The sequence below is a fragment of the Sus scrofa genome, chromosome 5 (assembly GCF_000003025.6).
Source record: "Sus scrofa isolate TJ Tabasco breed Duroc chromosome 5, Sscrofa11.1, whole genome shotgun sequence".
Taxonomy (NCBI): domain Eukaryota; kingdom Metazoa; phylum Chordata; class Mammalia; order Artiodactyla; family Suidae; genus Sus; species Sus scrofa.
Genome location: NC_010447.5, coordinates 16342124 through 16357002, shown reverse-complemented (window position 1 = coordinate 16357002; position 14879 = coordinate 16342124). Strand labels below are relative to the sequence as shown.

The 14879-nt window shown below is 39.3% G+C and overlaps 1 protein-coding gene across 19 annotated transcripts in view; it reads right to left on the bottom strand.

The window, feature by feature from the left end:
* The window catches only part of LARP4 (La ribonucleoprotein domain family member 4), a 176304-nt gene continuing 164879 nt past the window's right edge, over positions 3455 to 14879 (bottom strand). For 11 of the 19 annotated variants that reach the window (XM_021091644.1, XM_021091645.1, XM_021091646.1 and 8 more), the window contains 4 exons: positions 13877 to 14038; positions 9827 to 9951; positions 9212 to 9380; positions 3455 to 7939 (listed from right to left, as the gene is read on the bottom strand). In XM_021091644.1, the coding sequence (XP_020947303.1) occupies positions 7601 to 7939; positions 9212 to 9380; positions 9827 to 9951; positions 13877 to 14038 (795 nt within the window). In that variant the 3' untranslated portion in view covers positions 3455 to 7600. Of the gene's footprint in view, positions 7940 to 9211; positions 9381 to 9826; positions 9952 to 12543; positions 13511 to 13791; positions 14039 to 14879 lie in introns of those variants that run through there. The other 8 variants (XM_021091647.1, XM_021091648.1, XM_021091649.1 and 5 more) reach the window with 3 other exon arrangements.

Here is a 14879-nt window from a genome sequence, read left to right as displayed (position 1 = left end):
GAATTCCATACTGCACAAATTTTAACCCCCTTGGAATCTGGCTAGGAAGATGAAAGTGTCCCCTATGCTGTATTGGCAGGACTCTTACAATATTTACAGTGCAACATAAAATGGTATGTACAGGTTGCTCCCTCATCTGGAACACTTTCCTCCTGCTCACCTAATTAAATCTTTCAGATCTGTCCTGTTTTTCAGTGAGGGCTTCTATCCCTGCACCAATCCCCCATGCCAACTGCATGGATTGTCTGACTCCAGCTTTCATATTTACTACTGGCTAATTTTGCAATTACTTTTTCTGATTTTGCGTCTGCGACCTACACCACAGCTCACAGCAACACTGGATCCTTAACCCACTGAGCGAGGCCCGGGATCGAACTCGATCCTCACGGATACTAGTGGGATTCGCTTCTGCTGCGCTACAGCAGGAACTCCCATTCCACAGATTTTTAAGGAAATTCACAATCCTTTAGTAGTAAACATTTTATAAAAAAAAAAAACTTCAGGGAGTTCCGTCGTGGCGCAGTGGTTAACGAATCGACTAGAACATGAGTCGCGGTTCGTCCCTGCTTCTCAGTGGTTAAGGATCCGTTGCGTGAGCTGTGTGTAGGTTGCAGACGTGGCTCGATCGCGTTCTGTGCTCTGGTGTAGGTGGCTACAGCTCCGATTCAACCTAGCCTGGAACCTCCATATGCCGCGGAGCGGCCAAAATAGCAACAACAACAAAGACAAAAAAAAAAAAAAAAAAATGTAATTAAAAAAAAAAAAAAAAAAAAAACTTCCAGGCATAAAACTGAAATTTAAACTTTAAGATAGGAGTTGCTGTTGTGGCTCAGAAGGTTGAGAATCCAACTAGTATCGATAAGGATGTAGGTTTGATCCCTGGCCTCATTCAGTGTTAAAGGATCCGGCATTGCATAAGCTGTGGCATAGGCTGGCAGCTACAGCTCTGATTTATCCCTACCCAGGAACTTCCATATGCTGCAGGTGCGGCCCTAAAAAAATAAACCTTAATATTTCCTAAAAAGGAATAAAAATATTAGGTATCTCAGTGATGAGGCTTTTGCCAAATCTATTTTTTTTTTTTTTTTTGGTCTTTTTGCCATTTCTTGGGCCACTCCCACGGCATATGGAGGTTCCCAGGCTAGGGGTCTAATCGGAGCTGTAGCTGCCAGCCTACGCCAGAGCCACAGCAACGCAGGGTCCGAGCCGCGTCTGCAACCTACACCACAGCTCACAGCAACACCGGATCGTTAACCCACTGAGCAAGGGCAGGGACGGAACCCGCAACCTCATGGTTCCTAGTCAGATTCGTTAACCACTGCGCCATGACGGGAACTCCCCAAAATCCATTCATTTTAAACACAACTCAAAAGCCTGTATAGGAGTTCCCACTGTGGCTCAGTGGAAACAAATCTGACTAGTATTCATGAGGAGCAGGGTTGGATCTCTGGCCTTGTTCAGTGAGTTAAGGATCTGTGAGCTGTGGTGTAGGTCACAGATGCAGCTCAGATCTGGCGTTGCTGTGGCTGTGGTGTAGGCCAGTGACTACAGTTACGACTGGACCCCTAGCCTGGGAACCTCCTTATGACACGGGTGTGGCCAGAAAAAGATAAAAACTGGAAGGATTTTTCTCACTGATAATGGCTTACCTTCATTAAGCTAAATAACTGATTAGCAAATTAAAGGTTTTAGGTGTTACATAGGGCAATGTTACTGAGCTAAGTAATTATGAAAGTGAATGTTCATTCACATTAAATGTTACCCTATAAACACATTCATAACACTTAGTAAAATAAGTATTTCTGAATGAGACTCAGAAAATCGAATTGGAAATTAGCCCGTATCTAAAAGACCTAAATTCCTAGCACTAAAAACTTCATCCTGGAGTTCCTGTCGTGGCACAGAGGAAACAAATCCGACTAGGAACCATGAGGTTGTGTGTTTGATCCCTGGCTTCACTCACTGGGTTAAGGATTGGGTATTGCCTCGAGCTGTGGTGTAGGTCGCAGACGCGGCTCGGATCTGGTGCTGCTGTGGCTGGCAGCTGCACCTCCAATTCAACCCCTAGCCTGGGAACTTCCATATGCCACGGGTGCGGCCCTAAAAGGACAAAATACAAAAAAAAAAAAAAAAAAAAAAGTTCATCCCAGCTAGAAAACTCAAGAATAAACTGTGGCAAAACAGTTATGAGAAAACACTTCAGGTTGTTTCTTTTAAAAGCCATGCACCCAACATGTAGAAGTTCCTGGGCCAGGGGGTCAAAACCTGTGCTACAGCAGTGACACCGGATCCAGATCCTTAACCTGCTGTGCCACCAGGAATGCCCAAAGTTTTTTTTTTTAGCAATACTACATTCAAATAAAAGTTGAGCTGTTACATTAATTTACAGATACCAGCTGTTAAAAAAGCCAGTGAGTTCTTTAAAAAAATCAGCTCGGAGTTGTGGCGCAGTGTTAACAATCCGACTAGGAACCATGAGGTTGGGTTCGGTCCTGCCTTGCTCAGTGGGTACGATCCGGCGTGAGCTGTGGTGTAGGTGCGACCGGCTCGATCCTATTGCTGTGCTCTGCATAGCTGGTGACTACAGTCATTCAACCCTACCTGGAACCTCCATATGCCGCACGCCCAAGAATACAAAACAACAACAAGACAAAAGACAAAAAAAAAAAAAAAAAAAAAACAAAAAAAAACCTCAAAAAAAAAAAAAAAAAAAAAGGAGTTCCCATTGTGGCTCAGTGGTTAATGAATTCGACTAGAAACCATGAGGTTGTGGGTTCCATCCCTGGCCTTGCTCAGTGGGTTAAGGGTCTGGCGTTGCTGTGAGCTGTGGTGGCGTAGGTTTCAGACGCAGCTCAGATCCCACATTGCTGTGGCTCTGGTGTAGGCCGGTGGCTCCAGCTCCGATTAGACCCCTAGCCTGGGAACCTCCATATGCTGCGGGAGCGGCCCTAGAAAAGATAAAAAACCAAAAAAAAAAAAAAAAAAAAAAAAAGGAGAAATGTTTAAAAATACATTAATTTCTCAGTGACCTCTCCCTAAAACAGCTCCCCAAACCCATTAGCTCCAGGGTTTGACACAATCAAAGCAAAAGATGTGGTTGAATAGGTGAGAAAAACCCCTAGGCTACTGTTACCTAGAAAGATAAGTTTAAAGCCCTAGAGCTTACATACTCAAATCAGGCCCTAACCTGCTGCACACTGCCTCTGATTTTCTTTCCCTTTAATAACTGCTTCTGACACTAAAAGAATTTAAGAAAACCTCAGAATCATAGAGCACGTCTTTCTAGCTCTCTATCCTCATTTTGCAGATGAAATATCACACATTCCACCCCCCCCAAACAAAACAAAAAGCTGAAAAGCAGAACAGAACTAGAGTGGGCAACATAAAAAACAATCAAAAAGTAAATACAAGTAGTCATTAGACATAAACCACCTGGAGAAAAGGAAACCAGTCCTGCTTTTTAATAATTTTATTTTTTCTAATTTTGTGTTACTTTAATTTCCCATAGCACCTTGGCAATGTTGAAAACAAAAATACAAATACAATGATGTACTCATTTTAACATAATATGCATGAGCATGTGTCACACCATTTTGGGGGGGGGACAGTTTTGACAACAAGAACAAACCTAAGCAATGGACAAGAGAAGCCAGATAACTGGTTCTGATTCCCAACCCCAAACATTTAAGAGATGTCACTCGAGAGACATCTGAATCAGACAAAAAAAAAAAAAAAAAGTCCATAATGATGTGGATGTTTATATATACTAATCAGTATTTTGTGCTGCAAAACTGAAAATAAAACCATTTTATTTTACACACTAGTCTGTTGATATTTGCTATCTGACTTGTACTTTTAGGAACTGCCTACTCAACAATTCTCAGCTTTTAAAAATAAAATTTAAATTATTTAATAATCAGGTAAATTCTGAAAGAGAATATATTCGACTTGAAAACAACTTCTCTTTCAACTTAAAATGTCCTTATTCAATTAATTAAAATGGAAATGTTTATGTATCTTCTTGAAATCTCTGACTACCTAAATTAGCATATACCAAAAAGCCCAAAGTTAAATTAATGGCCACCAAATTACAAGAAAATATAAAAAATTAGGGAAAAACCCCACAAACTGTAATGAAGAATTTATAAAACTCCTCAAAAAGAATATACGGTCCTCGTCTGCATTTTATGTTTTTTGTAAAAACAAAATAGTACTTTAAAAATATGGTTAATGTACATGGCCAACATTAATATATCAGAGACTTAACCCCAGTGCTGTTCAACTGTGTCAAAGAAAAATCAGTGGACTTGCCAAAAGATGAAATATTAAGGCCATAACTAATAAACTATGGAAAGTGTTCAGTAACTTTTAAATACTATTTTCTGCTCCAGCAGATGCTAATACTCCATCATTAAGCCTTCTGCAAAGCCAACCTGGTTATTTAAAAAGAAAAAGGAATGTAAAACAATATTCAAGCTACCTTAATTTTAGGAACCAAAAATAAATTAAAAAATCTGCATGTCATTTGATCACATGCAAATTGAGGACATAAGGTGATAACAACAATAAACCTGTATTACTACAAGATCGTATCTTCTCCCAAAATCCAGTTGAAAAAAATTTAGATGGATCATTCCTTTGAATGCCAGTGTCTACATTTGCAAAAATGAAATTACCCAGATTAAAGACAGGCCTACATATCATGAAAACCTTAATTACTGGGACAGAAAATGGAGATAGGTTTTGCCATACTTCTATATACCTTCTCTATGAAGTGCAAGGTGATAAACTTGTGTGACTCTTGTTCTCTTCATGCATTAAGAAGTATGGGAGAATATCACTGTACCATACACTCAGTGTCATTTGTATCTACTTTTACCCTCCAACAACCCAAGGAAGTGTTAACTCATAAGGATGAGGAAGAAAACTTGACATTTAAATTCCTCCTTCTAATGAACTAAATAAATAGCTGAACTACAATGAATGGCCAACCCTCATCAGTTACGAGTAATGCTGGACAAAGAAGCCATCAGTTTCACATAACTCACAGGTATCATTCAGATACCTTAAATCCGATGTAATAAAATAAATGCTAAATACATACTGTGAATATATATATTATATACACACACACCCATACACACACACATACACACTCTTCCCTATACATCCCATCAAAATGGGAACTATTTATTAGCTGTAATGAGGCAAATAAAGTTAAAAACACTATATTTAATACAAATTTTTAAATGGTCGGTCATGTCTTTAAATTGCTACTTTCAATAACACATTCTTGGAAAAAGCGAGAACATACTTGCTTTCTTCAAAAAGAATTCTTCTCTTGTTTATCAATTAGAATATTTAGTTTCTAGAAGTTGAGTGGACTAACCGTAAGTCACACAAGGATACAAGTAATATAGGCCTATTTCTGTGACACATTGTAAAAAAAAGTATTATTTCATTTTAAGTGCAATAATTAAATTTTATAATCCTTACCAAGTGATTTTTATAAAATGTTTATTCTTAAATCCAATGCATTCACAGAATATTAACACTTTAAATGCTTATCATTTCCACCAACTGCAGCATTATCTAAGTAAACCAAAATAAGCACTTTCATCATAGATGTAGTCAATGATTATTAATACTCTTTTTTAAAGGACCTAAACTTCCCCCAAATTTCAGCACAGGTAGTTTTATTGTATGTTTCATTTAGTAGATGATTTTAAAAAATAGTGTGTAGAAATGAATAGTTTCAAACTGCTTAAATATATATCATGTTATCAATCCACCAAATCAAAAGCAATTGCCAAGCTGAATAATAAGTTACAAAGAAATGATAATTCTGGCTTGTACAGAAATGTGCAGTGTTTTCAAAGCTCTGAACAGTAATCCACTAATACAAATCGCCAAAGCTTAACTTAGAGTTGGAAGATGAGTTTCACAGTAACGTAATTTTAACCTCCATTTACATTCATTTTAATATATTACTAAGATGTTTAACTCTATGTCACAATGGTACTTTCCAGTGTTCACAATTTACAGTTTCGATTTGTACATGTGTAATTCACTAACATAAGGGACAGTTATTACTATCACAAACTATCCCTAAAAAGAAAACAAAACGCCACCTTACATAGAACTCTGAAAATGGTATGACTGAAAACAGATTAATGCAACATGGTTTTTAATTTTTTAGCCATTCTCTAAACACCAGCATGTAAACTTGCCTATTTAATATGAGAACTACAACTTTATTCACTGAGAAATTATGTTAATTATAACTATCTTTCTAACCTTAACTCAAAAATTTTGTGACTTCCTGGTTCTACTTCTGTAAATTCCAAAGTGTAATTTTTTTTTTTTTTTGAGAAAGAAGATGATAAATACACTGTAAACAGAAAAAAAGTCATCCCCAAATTAAGCCTTTAAAAAGAGATTTCTTTTTTTACCTCTACACTGTTTAACACTTTAAAGAGTCAGCTACAATGTTTCATCTTTAACACTAACACAAATAAATTACTGTAGGGTCAGCCTGCCCCAACATTCTGGATTTAAAGTTCTAAATACATGAACAGAAGAGTAAAATAATATTCAAGTCAGAAATTTAGAACAGTTATATGATTTGATTAGACTGATCAAGGCAGTTAGAAACATACAATTCTGTAGGTGGCTGGTTATTTTGCTGTTGGGGGTGGGGTAGTCAAAGAATAGAGATAAGAAATTACGTAACTAAAAAATTGTTTCCTAATTGGGGGTTGGGGAGTGGAGGAATCACAGGGCAGCTTAAATCTCTGAATTCCACTGGACGCACCCACTCAGATCCAAGACAAACTTTAAATTCCTTTTTAATAACCCCCATTCTTTCCTTGAGTATCAAACTGATTGGTAGTCACATCTCCAAGTACAATCAGAGATTAATAAGCTTGTTGAATGAAATATTAGTAAGGTCAAAAAGAGTAAAATTTTAAAACTGGAGAAAAAAAAATCTACTCAAGTATTACATTCAGTTTTCAAATCATTTACTAACATGACAACAGATTTGGCTTCAATCACACTTGCACACACTCACACCACAACAGGCACCCCAGCCACTGATCTGTTTTGCAACACAAGGCCGTATAGGCAGAAATGGTATTCTCCAAGCCAAACTTTAAATAGATTAAAAAAAGTAATTTCTAATTTTACAGAAATGCTTCTTCAAAAAATATTTTCTCTCACTCCCTCATCTCCTATACTGAAGGATGTGTAATACGTTTTTTCCCCCCAAGCTAAATCTGAACCCTCAAAATTGATTCCGGGCAGAAGATCTCTGCAAATTAAAATCAAAAACAAAAATAGAAAAATTATATTTTTTATATGTATACATATATATATATATTTATACTGATTGGAATCCTCCAGCATTTTAAAATCACTTTAGAGATGAATTTTGGGATTCTACCACTCACAACTCCAAAATCCATAATGATTTAAGGATGTACTTTCTCTTGTTTCCTTCCTGGCCACCCCCTCCCCTCCAGAACAGTTCAATATAGCCACGGCTCGAGTTTAATGGGAAGAGAGAGAAGTTTTTGAATAGTTTTTGCTTTTTGTTTTTTTACTTTGGTGATCTGGGTGGCACATATTGCTCTTTGCCATTACGTCGAGTCACTCCCTGAGGTATAGCCCTATGGCCAAACTGGCGTCTCTGTTCCCTGATTTTTCCAGCTGTTCCCCTAGGAATGGCATTGCCTCGGAAGCCAGAGTAATCCTTACTAGCCCTTGCTTCTGGCTTCTCATTTGATTTCTCAGTGGACTTCTCAGCAGCTCCGTTCTCTTCATTTTTGGTGGGAGATACTGCATTGGAGCGAAGTTCTCGTAGTGGCTGCACAAGGACTGGAGATGGCTCCTTAGGGGGCTTCTGGCACACTTCAGCGTAACTTAGCTTTCGGGGTTCCTTTGAAGCAAATATAATAAACACAAAAACTTACGGCATATATTCTTAAAATAATAAGGTACAAAAAGAATACTGTTAACTAAACAGGCAAATCAGGCAAATCAGTAAGTTATCTTCTAGGAAAGGGCAGTAGACAGTCACGTATACATTGCTATTAAAGGCAACTGGTACAATCAAATTTTGTTGGAGTTCCCGTCATGGCTCAGTGGTTAACAAATCCAACTAGGAACCACGGGGTTGTGGGTTTGATCCCTGGCCTTGCTCAGTGGGTTAAGGATCTGGCGTTGCTGTGAGCTGTGGTGCAGGTCACAGATGTGGCTCGGATCCCGAGTTGCTGAGGTTCTGGTGTAGGCCGGCAGCTATAGCTCTGATTAGACCCCTAGCCTGGGAATCTCCATATGCTGCGGAAGCGGCCTTGGAAAAAGACAAAAAAAAAAAAAAAAAAAAAAATTGTTGTGAGGGTTCCTTGGTGGTACAGCAGGTTAAGGATTTGGTGTTGTCCCTGAAGTGGCTCATGTCACTGTTATGGCATGGGTATAATCCCTGGCATGAGAACTTCCATTTGCCCATGTGGCCAGAAAAAGAAAAAACTGCTGAATACAGTAAAGAGTCCTAGTAATTTAGGTACAATACAATAATTTCTTGTATTTTTTTGATATTTATTTGAAGGATGTAAGTCAGCACCGTTTATAGCGAAGCAAGTATCTGGAAACCTAAACGTCTAACGAGGACAGTCAAAATTAGTAACAGTACACCCAGAGGATGAAATAAAACGGTTTCACTCCCTCTTCCCTGGGCACAAAGAACCTTGAGAGAGATACCACAAGAATCTCAGTAAAGCAGTTGGAAAGCAGTAACATATTAATAGAAGACTAAGTTATTATCAATGAACAAAAGACTTTTAGGCAAATTGTGTCTTTTCCTCTGCTTTTCTGTATTTTCCAAATTATAAAAATGATTGTGGAAATTGAATAAAAATGGCAGTGGCCCCTCATAGATTTGTTAAGCATTATAAAAAAAGAATTTCTAGAGACTCAAGACCTCTTTACCCTAGCCCCCAAATGATAAGAGTCATAATGAGAAGGAAGCTTCACTTAAGCACAGTCTGATCAGAAATAAACTCCTTTAGCTTCTTTCTGATGCAGGCAGACAGCCCCAATTTGGGCTATTTCCAAATGACTCTGCTCTAGCAAAGAATTATGTGAAAAACAAAATTTCTCCTTATTATACTCATTGTTTTATTCATATAAACTAAATTAGTCACCAAGTTACCTGGAGGGCCACAGCTGCAGCTGCATTTACGTTACTATGACATGACGAAGCAGTGCTTGTTCTTGATGGCTTTGCAGTACTCGGGGAAGAAGCTGGTATAGTTGTCTGGTTGGGAACATCCTTCTGAACAGCAGAATCCTCTATTAGATCCTTTTCTTGCTGAGTTGTGCTATGGAAAAAAGAGTTTGACATTAGGCTTAATATACAGTACACAGAGACAGCTCATCAGAAGAAAAGTATTTATTTATTTATTGGCCACACCCGAGGCATGCAGAAGTTCTCGGGTCAAGGATCAAACCTGTGTCACAGCTGTAACCAGAGTCACACCGGTGACAATGCCATGAAAATGCCATTTTCCCCCCTTTCTTTTTAGGGCCGCACCTGTGGCTGTAGCTGCCAGCGTACACCACAGCCACAGCAATGCTGGATCCCACCTGCATCTACAATCTACATTGTAGCTTGCAGCAATGTTGGATCCTTAACCCACTGAGTGTGGCTGGGGATTGAACCCACATCTTCACAGAGACTGTCAGGTTCTTGACTTGCTGGGCTACAATGGAAACTTCAGAAAAAGTAATCTTAATGTGAAAGATATCTATATTGAAAATTTTGTACCTTAATGCAGAAAGCTCAGCTGCACATGGAGGACTGGTACTTGTACTGAGTTGCTGGGCAGAGGTGCAGTCTGTCTGTTCATCCTCTGCAGGCACTGGGCAAATCACTCTCAACTCTTCATTATCCTTAAAATGGAAACATATTTCAAAATTGCAATTACACAGACACTTTTCCAAAGAAGATGGCCAATAAAGCACATGCATGAAAAGAAGCTCAACATAATTAACAACCAAGGATTTGTGAATCAAAGCTGTAATGAAACCACTTTACTCTCACTATGACAGCTATAATCAGTAAGACAGACAATAACAAATGTTAGTGATGGTATGGAGATACTGGAACCCTCATATGTTAAGGGTGTAAAATGTGTGGCCGCTTTATAAAACAGTGTGGCAGCTTCTCAAAAAAGTTAAATACAGAATTACCATATGACCCAGCAATTCTACCTACTTATAAACCTAAGAGCAAACATATGTCTAAACGAAAACTTATATACAAATGTTCACAGTAGCATTATTCATAAGAACCAAAAAGTGGGAACAAGATAAATATTCAACTGCCAAATAGATAAATGAAACGTGGTATACTTATTCAATGGAAGATTGCACAATGAAAGGAATGAAGAACCAGTACAAAGAATGACCCTTAAGGACAGCATGCAAAGTGAAATAAGTCAGTCAGAGAAAGACAAATATGTTTGATTCCACCTATATGAGGCAGTCGAATTCAAAGAGACAAAGCAGAATGGTAGGTTACCACGGGCCGAGGGAAGGAGAGAATATGAGCTCCTATTTAGTGGATATAGCATTTTAATCTTGCAAGATAAAATGATAAGACTGGTTACAATGTGAATGTACTACTGAAGTGCATAACACTTAACATGGTTAAAATAATAAATTTAATGTTATGTGTATTTTACCATGATTTAAAAAAGAAAGGAGCTCCCACTGTGGCACAGTGGAAATGAATCTGACTAGCATCCATGAGGATTCGGGTTCGATCCCTGGCCTTACTCAGTGGATCAGGGATCTGGCATTGTCCTGAGCTGTGGTGTAGGTCATAAATGCAGCTCAGATCCAGTGTTGCTGTGGATGTGGTGTAGGCCAGCACCTGTACCTCCAATTCAACCCTTACCTGGGAACTTCCATATCTGCGGGAATAGCCCTAAAAACCAAAAAAAAAAAAACCCAAAAAAAACCCAAAAAACAAAAAACAAAAAACAAAAAAAAACAACCCCTCCCCCCAAAAAAAGAAAGAAAAAAAGAAAAACAAGTACCACCTTCAGAAATTAAAATTTCCCAGAGTTCCCGTCATGGTGCAGTGGTTAACAAATCCAACTAGGAACCATGAGATTGTGGGTTTGATCCCTGGCCTTGCTCAGTGGGTTAAGGATCTGGTATTGCCGAGAGCTGGGGTGTAGGTTGCAGATGAGGCTTGGATCCTGCGTTGCTGTGACTCTGGTGTAGGCCGGCAGCTACAGCTCCAATTAGACTCCTAGCCTGGGAACCTCCATATGCCACAAGAGTAGCCGTAGAAATGGCAAAAAGACAAAAAAAAAAAAAAAAGAAATAAAAATTTCCTGACTAGTGAAATTTCAATAGGTTTTTAGGAATATGGAATTAAAATTTTCAAAAATTCCACAAGTTTAGGAGTTCCCATTGTGGCTCAGCAGTAACAAATCTGACTAGTGTCCATGAGGATGCAGGTTCCATCCCTGGCCCCACTCAGTGGGTTAAGGATCCAGCATTGCCATGAGCTACAGTGTATGTCACAGACACAGCTCAGATCTGTGGGATTTGGCATTGCTGTGGCTGTGGCGTAGGCTGGCAGCTGCAGCCCCAATTCGACCCCTAGAGCCTGGGTACTTCCATATGCTGCAGGTGAGGCCCTTAAAAAATAAATAAATAAAACTCAAGAGTTTAAAAGGTAACATTCAGGAAAGTGTTCACCCTACAATTGTGGGTTGGAATTATAAGAGATACACTTTATTATTATTATTTTTTCTTTTTAGGGTTACACCTGTGGCATCTGTATTCTAAACTTGCTTTCATCATGAAAGGGTGAATTTTTTTTTTTGCTGTTTAGGGCTGCACCCAAGGCATATGGAAGCTCCCAGGCTAGAGGTTGAATCAGAGTTACAGCTGCCAGCCTATACCACAGCTCACTGCAACGCTGGATCCCCAATCTCCTGAGTGAGGCCAGGGATTGAACCTGCATCCTCATGGATACTAGTCAGATTTCACAACATGAACTCCTAAGCAAGGGAGTTCTATAGAGATAAGCTACTGATCAACTGTGAAAACAGAAAGCCATTTTTAGAATGCAAAATTTCAAAGCATTTATTTTAAAAACCTCTTATTCAGGAAGCTTGGAAAGATGTGACACACCATAATATGGGAAAGTAAAACAAGAGTACAAAAAAGAAGTGATCCACCAGAGAGAGTAAGAAAAATTCCCAGGATGACGCTGAAGGCAACTCCCAGGAACACAGCTGTGCAGTAGGTCACTGAATGTATAAGAGACAGACACGGAGTTCCTGTTGTGGCTCAGTGGTTAACGAATCCAACTAGGAACCATGAGGTTGTGGGTTCGATCCCTGGCCTCACTCAGTGGGTTAAGGATCTGGCGTTGCCATGAGCTGTGGTGTAGGTCACAGATGCGGCTCAGATCCCTCACTGCTGTGGCTCTGGTAGGTTGGCAGCTATAGCTCCGATCAGACTCCTAGCCTGGGAACCTCCACATGCTGCGGGTGTGGCCCTAGAAAACACACACACACACACACACAGACACACACACACACAGAAGACATAACAACAGTATAATATGAGGCTCAGTTATGAAAAAAAGATGCAGTATTTGAGATGTGACTTACAAATGATGGCATGACCTAGTCTAACTGGCAATGCCTTTTTACTTTCTTAGTGATATTAAAATAATGAAGAATCATTGATGGCATCACAGATACGATAAAGTGCAATATACTAGGAGGATGAAACAAGTATATTGGTTTAAGAGAAATAAACCTTAGCTTCTAGAATATAAAGTTAATAGAAAACATCTAAAATTGAAAAGTTAAGAAGTAGCAATACAGGAGTTTTTCACTATAAGCCTAGATATACTATGTATACGTACTATTAAATACAAACAAAACTGAACCAGAAAAAGATGGTAGAAAATGAGAAAAATTTGTGGGGCGTGAGGATTTAGTATATAAAGAAGTCTATACACAAAAATACTGTAGAATGGGGTATCCCAACCTTTTGACATCAACCCTCAATTTATTTGAAAGACTGAGTTTACCAAAGCAGCTTAGCATTCACATCAGCAATTCATCATATGCTCTTAAGTGGAAATGACACTTTCCATTCAGCTTGCATTAATTAGTACTACCAAGTTGGGCAGACTTGATACAAAGACATGAAAAGCAAAGAAACATTTTATTGACTTTGTATAGCTTGAACACAAATCCGCCCATTTTTTTTTGGCCACACCTGCAGCATGTGGAAGTTCCTAGGTCAGGGATCAAAACTGTGTCACATCAGCAACCAGAGCTGCTGCGGTGACAATGCTGATCCTTCACCCACTTCACCACAAGGGAAATCCAGCACAAATCTTTTTATAGTACTCAGAGTATGCTGAAAACCCCATGAATAAAAACTATATGATCTAAATAAGCATTGAGGGGAGTTCCCGTTGTGGTGCAGTGGTTAACGAATCCGACTAGGAACCATGAGGTTGCGGGTTTGATCCCTGCCCTTGCTCAGTGGGTTAAAGATCCTGCGTTGCCGTGAGCTGTGGTGTAGGTTGCAGACGCAGCTTGGATCCTTCGTTGCTGTGGCTCTGGCGTAGGCCAGTGGCTACAGCTCCGATTCGACCCCTAGCCCGGGAACCTCCATATGCCGCGGGAGCGGCCCAAAAAAATAGCAAAAAGACAAAAAAATAAATAAATAAATAAGCATTGAGGGCAAACAAAATTTTAAATAATAACCCTGAAAACAAAGGCAAAAGATTCATCCCCTCAGGTACAAGGTTGTATGCCTCAGTGTTTACCTTATCTTTGTAGACTCCTTTAACAACATCAGACATTCTACTCTCCAAAACAAGTTCACCTGGTGTTCTTGATGAACTTCCAGGTAAAGGAGGAAAATTTGAGGCTAATAAGTCAAACTTTGGTGTTGGAGCCTTTGCTTCAGCTGTTGAAGGATGGGGTCTCTAAAAGATACAAATCATAAAACAGGTCACGTCTATCTCATTCTCCACTCCTGTGTCACAGAAGCTGAAAGCAAACAAAATATACGAAACACAAAATCTCATCCTAGGGAGTTCCCATTGTGGCTCAGTGGTTAACGAATCCAACTAGGAAGCATGAGGTTGCGGGTTCAATCCCTGGCCTTCCTCAGTGGGTTAAGGATCTGGCATTGCTATGCCTGTGGTGAAGGCTGGTGGTAACAGCTCTGATTAGATCCCTAGCCTGGGAACCTCCATATGCTGTAGGTGCAGCCCTGGAAAAAGACAACAAACAAACAAACAACAAAATTCCATCCTAGAGAACAAAACTGTTCCCTATAAATTCCTGGCTTTTCATCTCAGTTGAGCTTACTTTTCTTTAGTCAGCTTCCTCTCCTGTTGCTTTTCTCTCTTTCTTTTTGTCTTTTGTCTTTTTAGGGCCACACCCATGTAAGAAGGTCCCCAGGCTAGGGGTTCAATTGGAGCTGTAGCCGAAGCCATGGCAATGGCAGTGGCAGCACAGGATCCTTAACCCACTGAATGAGGCCAGGGATGGAACCTGTCCTCCTGGATACTAGTTGGGTTTGTTAACCACTGAGTCACAACATGAACTCTGCTCTCCTGTTTTCTTTTGCAAACTTTGCCAATACTCCTTAAACCATCCAATCAATCTCCAGTTTTTGCTTTCTAAATTTGCTATACCCTCTTCCACTACAGAATTAAAAACAATAAACCCTACCCTACTGAAACTTGCCATCATCCTTTCTCCTTCCATATAGTCTTGAGAGAATAATACTCTTCCTTGAAAATCTTCTCATCTATCTCT